General features: G+C 39.6%; 1 protein-coding gene across 1 annotated transcript in view; it reads left to right on the top strand.

Annotated features, from left to right (window-relative positions):
* The window catches only part of LOC140234788 (protein KIBRA-like), a 43,411-nt gene extending 27,617 nt beyond the window's left edge, over nucleotides 1-15,794 (top strand). The window contains exons 7-20 of the mRNA XM_072314825.1: nucleotides 1,048-1,144; nucleotides 2,319-2,476; nucleotides 3,051-3,210; nucleotides 3,606-4,200; nucleotides 4,525-4,636; nucleotides 5,338-5,496; nucleotides 6,023-6,215; nucleotides 6,615-6,779; nucleotides 8,039-8,091; nucleotides 9,563-9,950; nucleotides 11,266-11,361; nucleotides 12,009-12,165; nucleotides 13,459-13,657; nucleotides 14,851-15,794. Coding sequence (XP_072170926.1) covers nucleotides 1,048-1,144; nucleotides 2,319-2,476; nucleotides 3,051-3,210; nucleotides 3,606-4,200; nucleotides 4,525-4,636; nucleotides 5,338-5,496; nucleotides 6,023-6,215; nucleotides 6,615-6,779; nucleotides 8,039-8,091; nucleotides 9,563-9,950; nucleotides 11,266-11,361; nucleotides 12,009-12,165; nucleotides 13,459-13,657; nucleotides 14,851-14,878 — 2,560 coding nt within the window. The 3' untranslated portion in view covers nucleotides 14,879-15,794. The remainder of the gene's footprint in view (nucleotides 1-1,047; nucleotides 1,145-2,318; nucleotides 2,477-3,050; nucleotides 3,211-3,605; nucleotides 4,201-4,524; nucleotides 4,637-5,337; nucleotides 5,497-6,022; nucleotides 6,216-6,614; nucleotides 6,780-8,038; nucleotides 8,092-9,562; nucleotides 9,951-11,265; nucleotides 11,362-12,008; nucleotides 12,166-13,458; nucleotides 13,658-14,850) is intronic.
* Nucleotides 15,795-16,822: the final 1,028 nt, after the last annotated feature.

The raw sequence follows: 16,822 nt of genomic DNA, 5'->3' as shown, positions 1-16,822 counted from the left end.
TCAATCTTCCTTATTAATGGACCAGGCAAACAAACAATGGAAGAGATTTTATACCATATGTACCAATATGCTAATAATCTGTGTCACAAGTGATACAGTCATGAGGCTCAGTTAAACTTCTTTCATTTTAGTATAATGTGTCTTTAAAGTATAGCTTGACCTTTTCAAAGTGTCTTTATGCCTGTACATGTATGTGTGTGAGAGTAGGTGTTTGTGTGTGTATGTGTTCAAGTCTTGTCTGCCTGTGTGATTATGAATTATAGGAATGCTGTTGTCAGATCAGCTATTATCATTGTAGAATTATACCAGAGGTTTTTTTAGCACTGTGTATGGTAAAATTGGTATAAAGAGGTAATATTTGTGATTGTTTGTATGGAAGCTTAACCCGTTGAGGACAAGTCCTGAGTATACTCGGGCAAATGTCTATGGGAAATGTGTGTTGTAGCAAAATCAGTCCGTCCTCAACAGGTTACTAAGTATGTGCAGCATGTTTTGTGTCCTGACTTTCTGTGAAAGAAACCCCACACATAGTTGGTCTTAGATATAAGTATATTATGAACAGTTCAGCTCTAGATTTTTGCATTGTGCAAATTTTAACATTTCAAACAGACATTCAGCATTTGCTTCAGAGTGGTATTTGTTACTAAGAAATGTAGATCCTTTTTTTGAGAAAGTGGATCATGGCCTTTTGCCAAGATTTTATCCTGGAAAATTCAATCTGCATTTTGTAAATGATGTGTTAGCACTGTATTCCTGAATACCATTTGTCTGATCTATTTCCAGCATCGTATCCACATTATGTGCTTTTCATTTTCTGTGTGACAATCTAATCCTATCTAGCTAAATGTATTGATTGAGTTTGAATGATGTCATCACGACTTACAATGCTCCTTTTCTATCTATGGCATTGTTCTACCGCTAGAACTGAAACCGGAGGCCTCGGACACTAGGACAAACATGAGGCATTACAGCTGAAATCCTTACCAAGGAGTTCCTTTCTTGTAGTGACCTCTGTCTATTTTTGTGTCTATTCTTTTTGATATTCAGAGTGGAGCATGGCATGTCCAGTGGTTGGTCATCTAGCAGGACCCAGACTGACCCTCAGATCATCAAGTCATCTATCAGTGACCAAGGCCTGCTTCATGTAAGCTGTTCACCTATCTCCAATTCAAGCAAGGTTTTGTTCATTGTGTCCATTGTCCATTTTCCTGACACTCAATTTGTATGAAACGTTATATTACATTGATAACAGTTCAGTATTTATTATATTCCTCCATACCAAGTTGAATCAGTTATTTTGATAGCCTCTATGAGTTTTTTTTTTTTTTGTAATGCATATATCTAGTCAGTGATAATGAATGTGACCCTGCATCACAAAACCAACAAATAGTCGCCAAACATGGATTTTTAGTTAAGAACATATTCTGAAAGAGCAGACTTTAAGCTTTAAAATGATGTATCTAAACTCAAATCAAATGGACTCTCCTAACCTATCTAAATACTGGAAAGAAAACACACACTCAGGAAAAGTGTGAACTGAGAAAGAGGCTTTGAAGCGCAGGATCTATTCAAGCGCTTAATCTTTACCGAGCCGTGCTAGCTGTGTGATGAATGTGACAACAAACAGGATGTAAACCACTGGAGTAACAACAATGAAGGGATTATCAGATTAAGCTGAAATTAAGCATGCTTTATCAACACGTTCTGTCCATGCTTAATACCAACTTTCAAAGCAGTAGCATCATCCCTTCTAAAGTTATTAGAGTTAGAAGTGAAGAGTGTGTACATGGTTTTTAAGAAATGACAAGTGGACTCTAAAGACACACCTAATCACACTATTCTACAAAAAAGTGTTTGAGATAAGCTGCTGAAAAACACACTTTCCGGTTTGTTTTATGATCCCAAATTGTAACATAATGTAGAAGAAGACTTCTTCTCTCAGAAAATATGAAAAAGTCAAGATTGGTTAGGTTAACCCATTTCACCTATTTTCAGTCCTCACACACAATCAGTGAGTGCGACTTTTTGTTCGTTTTGTGATGCACAGTCACAAATGGTAATATCTTTGTCACATGGGGAGATAGAGGCTGTCCTGCTGAGAAGACAAATTGAAAATCATCACTTTATTACCTCAACTTTCTATGCAATCCATGGACAAATACTCTTGATCTTTTTCAATCAAGCTGCTATTGTTCACAGTTTGAGGGATTTTGAAGTTAAAGGATCACTTATTCCACTGAATTATGAAAGAGGAATAAAATGAAATTGATTCTCTGAGATGTGTTAATGAGAAAATTTATGTCATTCCCACAATGCAGTCTGTTTCACGCCTTGGTCATCGGATGTCGTCGACCTCCTCTCTACCAACGTCATCATCACACCCACTTTTGACCAGTGCCTCTCAGCTGGACCTCTCTCAATACAAACAGTCTTTGAATGCACAGCTGAGGAGGAGCAGTCAGGACCCCCATCGAAGGTACAGGACCTCAGATCTTAATATCTTGGTCTTACGTAAAGACCTTGGCACTTCTTTATGTCATTCTATCTGCCCCCTATCAGAGAAGATGTTCTCTTACCTTATCTAGTTCTCACTGACTGACCGCAGCAACAATGCTTCATGTCATTCTCATCTATCTGCCCTCATCCTATAATCCGAGAGAGAAGATTTTGTCACAGAGTTGATCGTTATCTGTTTTAGGGATACATGGGGAAGAAGAAAAAATGGATTTTCTAGTACTCTTGTGCCAAATTTTACTTTATATAACTTCCATCTTGCAATCTTAACCCATTGAGGACAGGCTGATTTTGCTACAACACACATTTTCCATAAACACTTACCCGAATATACTTGGGACTCGTCCTCAATGGGTTAATGTCTTTTGTGATGTGCTTATCTTTTTTTTTTTTTTCCTTTTTAAAAAAAAAAATCAAGATACTAGTTCAATGTGACAAATGGAGCATTTATATTGTGTGGGAGGTGACAACATGAGATATCCCAATCTTGTCCACTTGGGAGGATTCACCATTTTCTGTACTTCCTTTCTTTCCAGTGTGTCCATGGGGACCTTGTCTTCTAGTTCTAGTCGAGGATCGTTAGGTCCGTCAAGTCGGGGTTCGTTGGCTTCAAGCAAAGGCTCCCTGAACAGCGCCCTCAGTAATTCAGAACTGAACCAGTCACCTGATGTCATGAGTGACCTTATACAGCGAAAGGTAAGGAAGGCATAGATGAAAAGAATGCTTGTAAAGATACACTTGATTTATTGGAATGATTGAAATTATGGTGAAGGAGATTCCCAAAATGTAAGCAATTTTTGGATTTTGTACAGCAAAATAGGGCAGTGCACTTTTACCAAGTCAATGCCATTCATACCATTCTTTTAATATCTAGCAAAGTCATTTTAGTCATGATGTGATAAAACCATGATTTGAATCTACCGTGGGCGTGTGCACTTTTGATAATCCCTTTCCCATTTAAGAGCAAAGTCAACACTTATTTCCACCTAATATAAAGAAGTTCATCATGTATCATTTCTATGCTGTATTTCTCTCATACCTCTGACTCACAGCAAAGAGTACTTTTTGTTTTATTTCTTTTTCCCGGGTAGGTTGATGCTCTCCTACAGGGTGGAATCGAAGGACTAGACTACCAAACTCAAGCGGTTTCCCACCACACAAACTTGTCCCATGCCCACCACTACAACTTCCAGCAGCAACCATCTCATCAACATCATATACAGTATCATCAGCAGCACCACCAACAACAGACTGTGAAACCAGGGGAAACCCCTTTGTCTGCTCCATCTCTCTCTCCTCGCTCTTCCCTCTCATCCATCTCCCCTCCTGCATCACCGGGCGGGGCAGCCCACAAATCCCCCAGTAGTGAGGGACCCCACCCTGGTAGTACCCCACAGTATGAAGGGCGGCCCCCTACCTACCATCATCACCTGACTCACAGGCAGAGACCAGAGAACAATGGTCAAGACATGGATGGGGAGCAGCTAGCTGCTTACCTCGCTCAAATGCAGCTGACTTCCCAGGAACTACCTCTGGGAGGGGTCACCGGAGGTCAAGGTTTGCCAGGTCACAGCTCCAGAGGGAGCTATAATATGGTGAGAGCTGGACTAGATTTGAAGTATGCCACCTCTGAGAGCAGCAGTCAAGAAGGTTTTCTCAATTCGCAGCTGAGTCCCATTAGTGAAGGTAAGATGACACTACATTCTCCACGGGTGGATATTTGCAGTATCAGTTTGAATCAGTAGTGTGTCCTCCACAAATTCTCTTTTGTACCAATTTATTGAAGTCTTTGTTTTAGTTGAAAAACACAATAGATATTTGATTATATTCTAATTGTCTTTTAAAGGAATTTACACATGAGGCAAAATACCAAGTGCGCTAGATTAATTAATTCCCTTTTGTGCAGTGCCTCAAAGTGAGGCCATAAGAGAGGTCATAAAGTGAGGTCATAAGTGAGGTCCTAAAGTGCATCTCTCCAGTATGGTGATGTTACCTCTCGACACCCAACAGGTGTAGATCTCCTGCCTGGCCATGCTATGGGAGCCCCAAGGAGTGTGACGGCAGCGGTGTCAGACGAATCCATGGCAGGAGACAGTGGAGTCTATGAGGCTTCGGCAAAGAGGTTAGAATCTTTTCTTCTAGTACTTGCTGTTTGATACTTCTCTTTTGATATATTTGTCTGTAACTGAAGGGGGAAATTTGGTTCCATGACATTTGCTGCCACGACAATTGCTCCCATGAAATATCTGCATGCTAAGCCGAACATAAATTATACCAACAAACATAACCCTAACCCTAATCATAATCCTCACATCAAACTAAACCTAAAACAGTATCACAGCTGCAACCCTAAGTCCGTGGAAAAAATAAGACTGGAGCAATTATTGCAGGAACAAGTGTTGTGTCAACCGAAATTCAGAGGACTAAAAGGAAATTTGGAATATTTTCTTTTTGTCTTTTCCTTATACTATATCATTGTAATTATTGATATCATTATGCTCAATATTGTTAATATTTGCATTATGATCAAGTTATCATCATCATCAAAAGCATTCATAGTATTAGAAGTATTATTAGTAGTAACTGCATCATTAATAATGATAGTGATAATAACAGTAGTAGTAATAATAGTGATGATGATATTAATATAGCAAAACATTAGAAAACCTTGCTCAGAACAATGGAATGCATTGCTAAAATGCTATGGGTATTTCAAAGAGTGTCATTGTGAATTTAGTTGGGAACAAGTGAGTTGAAAAGTGAGTTGATGATAGATGTAAACCTTGTGGTAACCATACTGTGTGATTCATCCTTTGATGACAGACCTGGTGAGATAGCTGAGGAAGGTTATGACCCCATGACCTATGACATGACCCAGCTGCACATGGGCTGCCACTATGACCCCCAGGACGGTCTTGTGGTCATCACTCTGGACAACCTGAAGCATTTCAAAGAGCTGCTACCCTCTCAAGACACTCAATTGTAAGTATATTTCATCTCATATCATACCTTCTTGTGTTTATGTGTGAGATACAAGTGACACCCTTTATAATGAAGAGCTTTGGACCAGCAGTTTTCTTTTGTTACATCAACATTTTCAAAATCAAGAATTTTCAAAATCAGAATTTTGCCATGTAATTGTCTTCACTCTGGTCAGGTCTTATCAGGTGACATTGTTTCCTTTGAGAGAAAGGGAAGTTTTGGTCAGTGAACTTATAAATAAAAGCTCACCCAGTGCACATACTGGTATTACAGTCTGTTCTGTCTTTCTCTTCTGACCTGAAAATAAAAGATCATGTTTACTACTTGCAGTTGTAACTAAAAGATCATATTGCAGTGGGTATTTCAATATTTGTCACGTTCAGGTATGCAGCCTCATTCACGTCTTTAGTGACTTTTTTCCACAATGGAAAAGAAAGAAAGAAAGAAATGTCTGATACACATTGTGTTATGCATTATCAATATTCCTGACAACAGTTAATGATTAGTTTGATTTCTTCTACTCTAGTTTCATCAAAGGGAATATCCAGTCGTATCCACCCCACCTGTCCTTTCAAACACCGCCCCTTCAGCAAACAGGGTCCAGCATGGTGTCCTTAGGACACCGATTTACCATCCCAACCAAGGATACCGAGCTTCACTCCATGACTCTACAGATCTATGTTTGTTACCGCACACCAGATGGCCAGGAAGATTGTCTAGTGAGTTTGTTTTGTCACTCTACTCACTCTCTTAGTACTCTTCAGTCACCTCACAAAGTCCCCTTCTGCTATATCTGTGAGCCCCTTTTTTTCTACCAACTCTCATGATTGCATTGTTATACTACCAGTACTGTAAAGAAATATTTGCGTGCATGAAACTTTTGTGAATTTTGCAAGGAGCCAAGATTTGCCAAGCAAACTGCACATAAAATCTTTGTTTTCACAGTGCATTGAATACCAGTTGCAATTCACCAAAGCTTCATGCTGCAAAAAGGGCAGTCAGCTCCATTTGTTGAAATTCCATGCAGTGAGTCAATGAAAAAATGAAGAAAGTAACAGTAATATGACAGTTGCATGTTGACCAAAATCCATTTTTCATTTGCCTGTGTCACTGTACAGGCTGGCACACACATATGCCTCTTGGATGCGTGCCTCTCACACCCAGCCAGCTCTCGGTGGTACACCCTTCTGAACTGCACCCAACCAGCCTACCCCCAACATGACATTGATACCAGTAGTGAGGGGACAGCCACCTGTACCAGCACCTTGGAGAGATCTAGTCAGGTTAGTACCAAGGCTGCACCCAGTGGCCAGGATTCTCTTCCCTTCTCTCATTTCTTATAGTTTTAAAATGTCTCTTGATGGAAATTGGTCAGGTTCATATGTTGTTGCAGAATCAATGATTTTGTTGTATTGTGCAATTTAATTGTATAATTTGTTAAGGGTTTATACTTTCTGTGTGTTGTACGTCAAATCTGCATGTACTGTATATTCTTCATGTTGTCGATGTCTTTATATGTATACCTTTTAATCATATGTGACCGTGCATCATAAAACCAACAAAAATTTGCATGCCCTCATTTTATGTGAGGACTCAAACTAGGTGAAATGGGTCAGCCTAGTCAATTCTGAGATTTCCATGTTTTCTGAAAGAGTGATTCTTCTGTGTACATTATGTCAAAGTTTGGGATCATAAAATTAATTGGAAAGTATGTTTTCAGCAGTTTTTCTAGAACACTTTTTTGTAGAATAGTGTAATTAGGTATGCCTTGGAGGCCCCTTTTCTTTCCTTAAAATTCCTTTACACACCCTTCACTTTCAACTCTAATCACTTTTGAAAGGATGATGCTACTGCTTTGAATGTTGTTATTAGCCATGGGCAGAATGTGTTCATAGAGCATACTTAGCTTCAGCTCAATCTGATAATCCCTTCATTGTTGTTGCTATGGTGTTTTACATCCTGTTTCGTCCCATTCATTGCACAGCTAGCACAGCTTGGTAAGATTAAGTATTTGAATAAAACTTATACTTCACAACCTCTTTTCTCAGTTCACACTTTTTCAGAGTATGCACTTTCTTTCAAATATTTAGATAAGTTAGGAGAGTCCATTTGAATTGAGTTATACATCAGTTTAAAGCTTAAAGTCTGCTCTTTCAGAATCTGCCCTCAGCTAAATATCCACGTCTGGCAACTTTTTGTTGTTTTGTGATGCAGGGTCATATATATTATGTAGCTCAAGTTGAAATCTTTGAAGGCTTCCGTGGTGGTAGAACGTTGGGTGGTAGAAGGCTTCACGGTGCACCACGTATTCTTTCTGGAGTACACTGTGTGTGAGTTTCTGGAGTATGTGAGTGGCTCAAGTTGTTATTTCAAAAAGTGGAATCAAATATAAATCTTTTTTATTTGGGGGGGGGGGAGGATATATATAAATATCTAGTCTGAAAAAAAAGTTGGCGTATGATTACATATACTGTGTTATTTCATTGATTTTATGATAATTATTTTGTCATCTTAATGTACACGTATGTTTCTTTTTATCCAGACTCCAAGTAATATAACAGATATATTTGACGCAGCTCTCCCATATCAAGAAAGGTAAGCAAGTTGTAAAAAATTCCAACAGTGGTATTTCATCATAATTTATTCGGTTTCAATATTTGAGAAGTGGCAGATAGTTCTTCATACCTATTTCTGAAAACATGTATGATAGGAAAGAACAACAAAAATCAAAAGTAGTTCTTCCAAACTTTTTTCTTATGTAAAAAGATGCTTCCTGAATCTTAAAAGTGAATAATGGATAATTTGGGATATAATCTATTATAGCATGATTAATGTACATATTGTATTACTGTGAGTGAAATAGCCCTCTTGAAGAGTGATCGTAATATCAGATTAGAAAATCTGTGGAATGTGTTGTTTCCTAATGATGCAGACTTAGTACTGTACGAGCTGAAATTTTCGCGTACAGATATTTTCGCGAATTGCTACTTGGAGGAAATTTTTGTGTGTTGTTAATTTCGCGGTTGTGAGGGTCTAACTTAACCCTAAAGGGGCCGGGCTTTTTTGGCTATGCTCAGACCGGGGGGGGGGGCGGATTCCGCCCCCCCCTGAGATCTCGGCCATCGGTGGTGCGATCGCGATGAAATTTTGCATGCGTGAGACCCGCGTCATAATCTACAAGATTGTGTTATAAGATTTTTTGAAACAATCAATTTCTAATTTTAATTAATTAATTATGCAAATTAAGCTCAAGGTGATATTTTAGCTTAATTAAAAGCATTGAGAGTCTAATTTTTGATCTGTAAATCTGTTTTAGCATATTCAACAATTGTACATCACAAAAACTTCCAAAACTCATTTCAATTCTTATGTATTTTATTGTTTTCAGAATTTCTTATGTATTTCTTTGTTTTTCAACTTTTGTTTTTTCTTTGTTTTTTCATTGGAAATTGTCACTGACCACTTTTCTACCATAATTAGCACAAAATTAATCAATGAAAGTGATTAATTGTAAAAATAATCAGGTTTTTATGCCTTTCATGACAGAGCACTGTTTTCCATAGGAAATGTACACAAAATCACAAAATTGTGCCCGTTTTGGAGCGACATTCCGTTACAAAAATGGGCGTGGCTTCGCAAAAGTATACGCGGACGTTGCAAATTTGGTCTCAAAAGTTGCGCGAGACTTGAACGAAGAAAGTCAAGAAGCCTCGCGATGAGGCCTTCTCGCGTTACAGAATTATAGCGCGAAACGTCGAGGGGGGGGCGGATTCCGCCCCCCCCCGGCCCTTTTAGGGTTAACTTAGTTATTCGCGCGTTGTTATTTTCGCGTGTTGTTATTTTCGTGGTTCAAAGGTGATTCGTGAAATTCACGAAAATAAAACCACCGCGAAAATTTCAGCTCGTACAGTAGTTATTGGAAGATGATTGCCATAATTCTCTTAATTTCTACAGTGTGCACTAGAGATGACTTTGACATGAAATGAAGCAATGAATAGATAGAATGAAAGTCTACTGTGATGAAATCAGTCAAAATATCACGTACTGGTCTATCCCATCTCCACAGGTTACGTGCCTCATCCCTAGACAGCTCCCTCCTGTCAGCCTACCGTCACCCACCTCCGGCCCACGGACTTCCCACCACAAACCTGTACCCACAGCCATCCAACACGCACCAACGTCTACTCCAGACATCAACACTCTCCAGCAGTCAAGGCTTATTTTCCTCCTCCTCCTCCTCTGCCATTCACTTGCCTACCACTGGCCCAGAGACTGGTGCTGACCCCAGTCTCACTGCTGATCCTATCCAGCTAATGACCAATGGCTACTTAGACTCAGTGAACGGAGAAAGGAACGAGCGCCACTCTAGAATGAACTCTGGTTCAGGGATCACGAGGTCAAAGACCTTTACTGGAGGTACCACAGAAGGGCTTTCCAAGGTAGCGATGCCAAAGGTATGTCAGGCTTTTGCCATCTCACTGACTTAGCTCTGTACTATACTAACCATGTGACTAGACAGGGTATTAACTGCTGTTTGACAACATAAAGACTAAAACATGACATTTAATAATCAAACTTAGCAGTTCTCTTTATAAGAAGTAGTACAGTTGAACCTCTCTTATCCGGCCTCCCTTTATGCGGATATCTCTATTATACGGACGCAATCTCGCCATGAATTTTTAAAAAAAATAATTACGGGAGGAAAGGGGGATTCCCAACTCCTTGAGAACTCCTACACAAACACACATGAATTACATATTACTTCCAACATGATTAACATACATTACATCAAATTTCCTTCCAAATTGCTTACCTTCAGACATTTTAACATCCCCAAACATCCCCAAATCATCGCAAGAACATGGACAGATTATGCGCTCGAGTCCTCTCATATCGCATTGCCACATATAGGTCCATACACAGCTGTCGATATTACTAGATAGACACGCATTGTTTCGAGTCATTGGCTGAGCAACGAATGATATTGAACACTCAAAAATTGTTCACACACAGTACACACACAAAGAGAGAGAGAGAGGGAGAGAGAGTGTGGGGAAGAGAGCAACCCAATCGCAATGCGCTATCACTTTTTACCTTGGGCCCGGTACGGTATTAGGTAGCTGTCTGTTACTGAGTGTAATAACAATGAAATGGTTGCAGTATACACATTACTACATGTGGTACTACAATGGGCTACATCAGTACATGTGTATGTATATGTACATGTATAAAGCATTGAGTCTCCCGTATCCGGCCAAATCCCTTATCCGGATGAGCCCCGGTCCCGACTTGTCCGGATACGAGAGGTTCAATTGTACTTTCTTGCATTGGGTTTCACAGGCTTGGTACACGTCAGTACCATTAGTATCAGAGACATTTCTTGCATAGCAGTGACTTGCACTAATATAAGTGAATAAAGAACATGATATGCATCATTCACATGGCTTGTTTTCCATGGAATGTTGCAAGTTAGATTGATTCATATGTGATAAATGTGCAATACGTATTTGACTTTACTGGCATGATAATCTGTAGCTTTAAATCTAATTAACAATATTTTTTTTCTTTATAATTCCCGGCACATTTGCTATTTCCATGTATTAAAATCACTTCAAAATTGTTATATCTTGTCTTTTTAAAAAGTCAATATCCTCCCTGCCTTCCTAAAAATGATCATTTTGAAATTGAGATGTGCATAGTTTAATCCTAGTTTCGTAGAAGTGGAGTTGAGCTTGTAGATGACAAACTTCCCTTTTGCCCTCATTCCAGCTGAACCGCAGTGAGAGTGACAGCGCCATGGCGATGCCTAGGATGGCTCCTTTCAAGAGGAATTCTCTGGAGCGCAAGAGTATGAGGTGGAAAAAGGTGTGTTGTTGTGATTTCTGTTTGATGGTAATCATTCATTTAAGTGGTCTTACCTCATTCCGGCTACCAGTGCCATTGGAATTTGAGATGCTCTTTGCAGAATGTTGTATGAAAACAGAGAAGTGATACAGTCATTAGAAATGGATGACTTTGATTTTTGTTCAGTGATTTCATTTAGAGTTGGTGATAGATGTTATTGGCCTTAGTCATCCAAAGGAGGTGTCGTACCCACCAAGGTGGCACCAAGGTCTCCTCTTCTAAAGCAGTAGTTCTAAATGACTGAAGTGCTCTGACAGTTTCTTCATGTTATAATATGGTAGATATGTGATGTGTGATCAAACGCTCCTTGATGTTACAAGCCCATGCCGTTTACAACATTGCCTACATGTTTACATCAAATTTACGCTGACTGGGTTTGGTTTGAAAAAGTCTGTCATTAAACCCCACATCATTTTTTACCAATTCTCAATCCGAAGCTTGTGATCCCAAAAATGTTGGGGGAGGAATGGATGTAAGAGCAGGATGTATAATGAAACTAGCAGTGGCGAGTGAGCACTTTTCCAAAGAAAAAAAAAAACTGAGTTTGTTTCTTTAAAACTTTTGGAGATAGAGTCTTTTAAATCATGCTGGTCTTAATCCTGCCATAGATGCAGAGCCAAGGCAGCCAGAGGTCTTCCAAGAGAGCATTGACTAAAACCAGTCGCATGGAGTATGAGTCCCTGAAGACACAGGAGGCTCAACTGATGGATGACTTGATGAGATACCGGGAGATCAAGAGACAGATGGAGGAAGTCCAGTCCAAAGGTCAGTACAAAGGTCAGCTAAGGTCAAATGTCATGTAGGGAGCTCTAGGCAGACATTGTACTACCCATTTTAGATATTTCAGACAACAGCAAAGTCATACTATAAATCAGGAACCTTTCAAAAGGAGAATGGAGATTATATTTATACCCCCGCCAAACGAAGTTTGAAGGGGGTATATAGGAATCAGCGGACGGTCGGGCGGTCGGGCGGTCGGGCAGTCGGTCCGTTGCAAATCTTGCGTCGCGAACTACTTCCACAGTTTTCAACCGATTCCCATAAAACTTGGCACAAATGTGTGCCTTGGGTTGTAGATGTGCAAGACGTATTTTTTGACAGTACCCAAAAATACGTTGCCATGGTAACGGCATATTATGGGCAAAAATGGGTACAAATCTTGCGTCGCGAACTCCTCCCACAGTTTTTGATCAATTTTTATGAAATTAGGTACAGATGTTCATCTGAATATGTTAATGTGCAAGACACATATTTCCGCAGTGGCAAAAAGTGTGTTGCCATGGTAACGGCATGTTATTGGTAAAATATAGGGCAAAATGCTTCATGGCAAAACTGCTTCATCAGTGTTCTTCCAATTCTCATGGAATTCATATTGAATGTTTGTCTTAGGATATAGGTCAGCATGACACATTTCTTGACAGTGACAAAAAGTATGTTGCCATGGTAACAGCTCACATATTATGAGCCAAAATGATGGAAAATTTTGTGTTGCAAACTACTTCCTCAGTTTTTGCCCAATTTCCATGAAACTTGGTACAGATGTGTGCCTTTGGTTGTAGATGTGCAAGACGCATTTTTCGACAGTACCCGAAAGTACGTTGCCATGGTAACGGCATATTAATGGCAGAAGATCAAGGAAAGATCTTGCGGATTTAACTGCTTCCTCAGTTTTTTGACCAAAGCTTATGAAATGTTGTTTTGACCAAAGCTTATGAAATGTTGTTTGGCGGGGGTATAACCAGTCGCTGTAGCGACATTTCTAGTCATACATTGTGATGTGCAGGTGTCCTATATCTCAGTGCTCTTTTGTCATACGCATAGTTCAGGGCCCCATTTCATAAAAAGTTGCTGTGATAACAACTCTTGCTGGATTGTCGATTGTCGTGGTAAAAACAAGAATCCAGCTTCCCTGACTGGCTGTTGGTACGGGAAGTTGCCATTCTAGCAAGAGTTGCCATCCTAACATCTTTTATAAAATGGGGCCCAGATGTGCACTTTCTCATGCTGGATTAATTGATTGAAAACCTTTTTTATTTTTCCGTTATCGCCATGCGGCAGGTAAGAGCAGTCCCCACACCCACAACAAGCCAGACAGTGACATCTTGAAGAAACTGCTGGAGAGTGCTGAGCAGGAGGCACTGAGGAAACGACAGCAGAGGGAGGTAGAACAGAGATTGGAAGAGCCTGGTTACCCCACCCCCTCTCTAGTCAGACATAGTATGGAGAGTACAGTGATCTCAGCTCAGCTCCACCAGGGGTGAGTGTCATGGCAATTCTACATCAAGGAATCATTGTCTGCATGATAACTGGGGTTGCGGCAGACATACAAGATGATCCATGTTAAGGGTTAGGTCTGAAATGTTATGGAGGAGGGTTTGAAATGCTATGGAGGAGGGTTTGAAGTCCCTGGCCTGCACCTTGAGACTCACAAACCTCCCAACCATGATGTTTCAAGCCCTGAGGTTTGAACATTCTGTATACTCCCAGCCCCAATTTATTTTCTGTGATATACAGGTTAGTCAAAGTACTTTGAGAGTAATGTGTGCCTTTAACATACTTGCCAACTAGTAAGATTTTATCAGATTCAGTAAGATTTTTTTACATTAAAAATAGCAAAATCAGATTTTCTGTCAGAGAAATCAGATTTTAAAAAAATATTTAGATATACCTTTCATGTGTATTTTCTGAAGATTTAACCGAAAGTAAGATTTCTAACTTCAGTTTGCATATAAAATAAGATTTTTGCAATCCACGAGTAAGATATTTCATCTTGAAATGTTGGCAGGTATGCTTTAACTAAACATTTCCGAGTTTCTCATTTTCACAGCATGACTGACAAGCCCACACTATGCACAAGGCATCTTTAGCGTCTGCACTTTTGCACACCAAAATTTACACACCCAATTTTATTGTGATTCAGTAATCATATTCTTGTAAATGTTACAAATGATCAGACACTGACATTGTATAGAAAACATATTATGAACATTTGTTATATCCATTGTTAATATTATTTAGTGCCACTACCCATTTGGTTACTTAAAGAGAGATTAAAGAGATACATGTAGTTTTAGTAGATGTAGAGTATATGTATAGCAACTTTATTATAGATGATGATGTGATGTAAAGTCTGTGAGATAACTTGATAGTTTATGAGAGCACTATACAAATGTGATTATTCTATTATACTCTATTCGTGTGTTAGGAATAGATGCAACTTTGTCAAAAGCTCCTGTTTTTGTGCATTGACAAAATTAGTGTGCAGAAAAAAAAATCAATGCAATGTGATCAACACAATAATTTGTCTTTACATTGACAACTTTTAGACATGGCATGATAAGCTTCTTTTGTTATGTATACTTTTTATGGTGAGAGTTATTGTAGCTGAAGAACGTATGATTTATAAAGTGAGAACTCTTTTCATTTTGTGTCTATTAACTTTCATTGCAGGGGCAGTGTGATGACCTCTGAACTGTGAAGGGACAAGCAATGGTCAATCTGAAATAAATCCAGAAGGGGAATTCCCCTGGAGAGATAGTTTGGATGGGATGACCCACTGGATGCTGATGGTCATCTTGGCATCAGGGTCCATCCAGGTCAGGCGTCCTGCTTCAGTGAGACACACCGGGCAGTGAGACAAGTTCAGCAGTAAGACATGCTACATGGTAAGACGTGCTGGGCGGTTAGACACGCTGGGCTGTAAGACACACCCAGGCAGTGAGACAAGCTGAGCAGTAAGACACACTGCATGGTAAGATGCACTGGGCGGTGAGGCACTCTGGGTGGTGAGACATGCTGGGCTGTGGGAGACCGTCTCCTGAAGCATCATCTACCAACTCCAGGAATTGATGAGGAAGTGGTCTCCAGGCTCTTGTGTCTCTCTCTACAATTCCACTGTGATGATGTATGAGGCTAAAGCTCCCTCATCACTCTATGACACCGTCGTCATTGCAATGCAATAATGAATACAATCTCGACATTGATTGCTGCAGACTGAGTGGATTCACATTCAGATTCATTGTGCAGGGTAAGCTGTCTATATCAGCTGAATGAGAGACAAGGAAAATGTATTTACCTGCATGATTCTGTCATTGTTTCACTAATGTGACAATAAATCATGCCATGAGAAGGCACTGTTACCAGTTCAATGAGCTGCAAACTTCTCATAGACCAGACTGATACAAGGAACCGTTCCTCAGTCCTTCTAACCCGGGATAGGGTGTCAGTACCCTGCTTTGGGATTCAGTTGCTACAAATATGGCATGATAGTTCTTATACGTTCTTTCTTCAATGATTCCACATATCTTTATTCCAGATGCAAGTCATTGCACCCTTCTTGTTTCCACATTGTCATGAAATGAGTCGTCTTTCCATATCTTTCCTTTTAACTGAAGGGTTAGCAAATGAAGACATTATATGTTGCACAGTACAAGTCATACTTTTTATGTATGTGAATGAACAACAACAACAAAAATGAGTATAGATCGTATAGCAGGTAATAAATCCAATACATTGAGTGTGCGTTCTGAGAGAGAGTGTATTCAAACGTGTGACTGTAGGAATCGGTCATTTTGGCAGTTAAGTTGTGTGTTGTACACACTTTGATAGCATCAGGGCAAGTTGAATTGCTCTGAGATAAATGATGTTCCTTTGAGATCTAACAAAAATCTTTAAATGTGCGGTGCAGGTCATACAGATAAAGAGACCAAGGTAGCTACATATCACTGGCATTGACTGATTGTAACTCAGATGACATCATGTCTCAATACGGAGTGATGGTTTTTTTCTTCTACTTATCAAAGTACTACTGATATGATGTCAAAGTACATTCACTACAGTATTCTCAGAAAACAGTACATAATTGATTGCACCTTGGGTGCAAAGTATTCTTCAGTATTCTTCACTGGCAAAAATTCAGCATGTGGTCCTAGTATAGTGGACTGTCACTATGTGGAAAGCTTGTTTTTGCTAGCTGTTGCCTGTATTCACTTGAATGTTTTCAGTCACCCCATGTACAATATTCACATTGTTATGTCACAAGACTTAATTTTGCAGTGCAGTTACTACTAAATTATACTACAAGGTAGTCATAGAAAAGATTTGTGTATGTCTTCTGATGCTGAGAAATGTTTCTAGTGTATTCGTGGTGAAGACGGCAGACCTAGAGGCTGTGAGAGGACTGTGTTCTGCGGCAATAATCATCCACTATCCTGTGGGTCACATGGTGTAGTAGAGTCCATCTGCCTCAGGATTCTGCTAGACGTGCCAGCCAAAACCGATATACGGAATCCTGCCCTCTGAAAATATCATCCTCAAAGAGTACTGGTAGTGTTGAAATAATAACTACCCCAGGAATTTCATCATGTTGAAGATTATTGCAAATTAACATTGAAATGTATGTGGTTGGCTGCGTTGTAAATCC

This window comes from Diadema setosum, chromosome 11, assembly GCF_964275005.1.
Source record: "Diadema setosum chromosome 11, eeDiaSeto1, whole genome shotgun sequence".
NCBI classification, from domain to species: domain Eukaryota; kingdom Metazoa; phylum Echinodermata; class Echinoidea; order Diadematoida; family Diadematidae; genus Diadema; species Diadema setosum.
Note: the sequence above shows the minus strand (reverse complement) of the source record. Positions and strands in the feature narration are given on the sequence as shown.